Genomic DNA, 3,806 nt, shown 5'->3' with positions numbered 1-3,806 from the left:
TTGGACATTAAAGGCAACAGTTGTTCTTTTTATTAAATGATATTGGCTATTGATCTAGTGGCTTATATGTTCTAAATCAGAAAAACCAAAATGTAAATGTGAGGCCACATCGACATTTGCTTGGTCCGCTTAGACCAAATTTGGCCCTTGGCAAGAAGGGAAAAACGAAAGACAAAGTTAGTAGCTTATGTGACAAATTTTCATCACATGGACAATAATAAAGTTAATGAAAATAAAGTTACATTCTAATTCTTTTCAAAATAAAAAAATAGTTACATTTCATTTTTCATTATCAAAATTTTCTTTTATTAAAACGAGTCTATAAAACATGATACTCAATTTATCAAAATTGAATAATTGAATCTTAAAATGATCATTTGACAAAATATTCGATCTTAATTCAGTGCATTTACTGATCTAACACTATATAACTTTTACTAGATAATATATTAACAAGACAATTCAACAACTATATTAACATTTATCAAAATTTAATTGTCAATTTTCAAATTACATCTTGCCTACAATTCAATTACATTTTCCATTTTGATAAAACATTTTTTGGGCTTAAAAAGACGTTAATTATTATTGTATTCTTATATTGTTTTTTCACAATTGTTATTGTCAAATAAAAATTACAAAATTGAATTAATATAATTAAAAATTATGGTCAAAATTAATAATTATGAACTATAATATTCCTAATTTTCACTCCGTATCTATTTTCTGATTTTAAACTATCATATAAAATATAATTTGTGTGTTTTTTGAAAGTTATTTGTAGTTGTTGGTTTCGAAATAGGGGGACAAAAAGTTTGCATGTGTAGGGCAGCGGAAAAAATCATAAAACGCTGTCGCAATAAAGGGTAGTCGTGTAATTTCGAAAAGGCATCAGCTTAAAACCCTAATTCTCTCCTTCTAGTGTTCCTCCTACAGCTCGCGCTCAAAAAATACATCTCGCAAGCCGCAGCAGCAGAGAAACAAGAAAATGGAGGCAGCGAGAACTGTTAAGGACGTGTCTCCCCACGAGTTCGTGAAGGCCTACGCCGCCCATCTCAAGCGCTCCGGCAAGGTTATTCTATAAACTTTACCCCGTCGTTGCTTTTAGTTTGTAGATTCACTGCTTTTTCACTGATTTAGGGCTTGCGTCTTTGATTTTTTTTCCCCTTTTTTCTATTATGCATTTTTGTATTTAATTGGGGGATTCGTTTGTTTATGGGAAATATGTTTTGACGAAAAGATGATGCTTCTAAAACTTTTCAAATAAGTAATTAACTTAGAAATAAATCTTGAAAGAACATGGTTTTGTTACTCCAAAAGCTATCACTGCTATCCTTCGACCCCGTTTGTTTGTTGCCTTTGCTACTTGATTTTTTGCTTTTGGAAGCAACAGCAAAAGGCGTCTATGGATACAATGGTGAACAATTTTTTCATAGAATTAAAAGTCAAAAAAGTAAAAATGTTTTGAAATAATAAACTGTATGATTTTAACTTTTATGCAGAACTACATGTTAGAATTGGTCGTTTATTCATTTTTTGTTAGTTAATATTATGCTACTTACCGTTTCCTTTTGATTTTTTAGCAACTTTTTATGAAGCATAATGTAAATAGCAAAGGGCAACAAATAAATAAAGCCTTAATTGGTTCTTTTTTTCTTTCCTCAAATTGATTTAATGGGAATGAGATTTTTGATAATGGTGTACGCTTGGATATGAGATTCTATAGCTGGATTAATCATTTACAGTCTTAAACATTGCTGTTGTGAGTACACTTGTTGCTGAAAGTTTGGATTCTAACATTACTTGTTTTTATTTTATGCCTAATTTTTCAAGACTCTGTGGGTAAGGAGTTTTCTTTCATTCATAGCAGTTTGGTCCTTACTTTTTCCTGCCTTTTAACAGATTGAGCTTCCTCCATGGACTGATATTGTCAAGGGTGGTACATTGAAGGAGCTAGCTCCATACGACCCTGATTGGTACTATATCAGAGCTGGTATATAGATTTCTTACTCTCTTCTAACCCCCTTCCCACTTTGTTTTCCCTATTTACATGCATGAGTATGCATTATGCTTGTTTAGGCACTTATGAATGAAATGCAACTAATGCAATGTATGCATCTATAAGTTCTTATGATCACCATTTTCCTGCTTTGTAGCTTCCATGGCAAGGAAAATCTACTTGAGGGGAGGTCTTGGTGTTAATGCCTTCAGGAGGATATATGGAGGGGCCAAGAGAAATGGCAGCCGCCCACGTCATTTCTGCAAGAGCAGTGGCTCTATTGCTCGTCACATTCTCCAGCAATTGCAGAATGTGAACATCATCGATCTTGATACTAAGGGGTGAGTTTTCTCATGTATGATTCTTGGGTTTATAATTTCTTATTGCTGTTACCGTAGGTAATTTGATATCAACATCATCGATCATGCTAATTGGTCGCCCCTGCTAATTAAAATTGCAAGGAGAAGCGATATGGCTAGAATGAGTTACTTGTTTGCCTCTTTGTTCAAAAGAAAAATAGACATGGAAGGGAAGGTTTTTTAAAATTGAAAAACCATCTGGTTTCTGGTCAGGGCTGCTGTAATTATCTTGTCTACTTGGGTTTAAGGGACAATATCTCTTTGAAGCATGTGGTGTGTATTAAAATTTTCTGTGATATTCTCAGGACTGTAGCAAGAAAATCTCAGAAAGTTGAATATTAGATTTCAGATTTTTCTTTTCTTAAAAAGAAGTCTCTGATATAACTTATGCCAGATAATTTTTTATACACACTCCAAATCCTAACCCCTGTATTGTAATGCATGTTGGATTCTTAGGATCATAGAAGAAGTAGCTCAGAAAGATTCTTGAGTATAAGATATTACTCTTTTTTTGAAAAATCTTTTGGATATAACAATGTCAGATTTTTCTTCATTTTATCAATCTCTTTAGTTCATAACTCTAACATCTTAAAAACATTTAATTATTAAATTGGAGAAGTTTTTTATGGAGAATAGCTCTGATTGTGACTTTCTATTTTGACTGTGTTGCATATTATTAACATTTTTTGGACTATTAATATTAACTAGAATCATATGTCTGTGTATCAGTGGCAGGAGAATCACATCTAATGGCCAACGGGATCTTGACCAAGTTGCTGGAAGGATTGCAGTTGCCCTCTGAGAAATTTTCCAATGAGTGGAATTCCTGAAACTAGTTGTTTGAAAGAGAAGTACTTAGGAGGCAGTGTTAATCAAATTTCTGTTTTGGTCTGTCTGGGTTTTTTCTAGATGAAGCTTTTTGTTTTAAGGTTTAATATGCTGTTGTTGACAAAGAGTCTATGACCTTGAATTTTGAAGTCTATTAAAACTCATTCTGCGAAATTACTCGACTACCCGTCATAACGTTGATGATAATCATATATTAAAAGTTTGCTTATGAATATGATGGCAATTCTTATGGACATACTTACCAGATTCAGACAGTACCGTCGGTTGGATCGGTTGACTTGTGACCCGGTCCTGGACTCGAGTTGGTTTTTTAATTGGACAGATTATGCATTTGATTCGCAACAACTCAAATGCATTCATCGAGTTTATAAAAAACTCGATCATATGATGGGTTTTTATTAATTCAAGTAAGTTAAATACGATAACTATTTGGATGATTTCAAAATATCATCTAAATTAAATTATACATATTTATTATTGATTTTTTTATTAATTTTATGCAAAGTTATTTTTCTTTCAAAAAAGTTAAAACTAAAATGTAGAATATTCTTTCTAGGCTTAGTCGTTTTTGTAAATTTTTTAAATGATAATGAATTTTT

General features: G+C 32.2%; 1 protein-coding gene across 1 annotated transcript; it reads left to right on the top strand.

The window, feature by feature from the left end:
• The first annotated feature begins 911 nt into the window (after positions 1-911).
• On the top strand, positions 912-3,360 carry LOC18604796 (small ribosomal subunit protein eS19x). Its single transcript, XM_007037455.3, has 4 exons — positions 912-1,072; positions 1,903-1,993; positions 2,157-2,340; positions 3,088-3,360. Exons 1-4 carry the CDS (start codon positions 989-991, stop codon positions 3,158-3,160), a joined length of 432 nt encoding a protein of 143 aa, XP_007037517.1. The 5' UTR covers positions 912-988; the 3' UTR covers positions 3,161-3,360.
• The last annotated feature ends 446 nt before the right edge of the window (positions 3,361-3,806 follow it).

Source organism: Theobroma cacao, chromosome 3 (genome assembly GCF_053813885.1).
Source record: "Theobroma cacao isolate CCN51 chromosome 3, ASM5381388v1, whole genome shotgun sequence".
Taxonomy (NCBI): Eukaryota; Viridiplantae; Streptophyta; class Magnoliopsida; order Malvales; family Malvaceae; genus Theobroma; species Theobroma cacao.
This window is presented reverse-complemented; position numbering and strand designations above follow the sequence as displayed.

Coding starts and splice junctions, on each gene's coding strand:
- LOC18604796 (XM_007037455.3), top strand. CDS start 989: ATGGAGGCAGCGAGAACTGTTAAGGACGTGTCTCCCCACGAGTTCGTG. Junction 1,994..2,156: donor TTGGTACTATATCAGAGCTG/GTATATAGATTT, acceptor CCTGCTTTGTAG/CTTCCATGGCAAGGAAAATC. Junction 2,341..3,087: donor ATCGATCTTGATACTAAGGG/GTGAGTTTTCTC, acceptor TCTGTGTATCAG/TGGCAGGAGAATCACATCTA.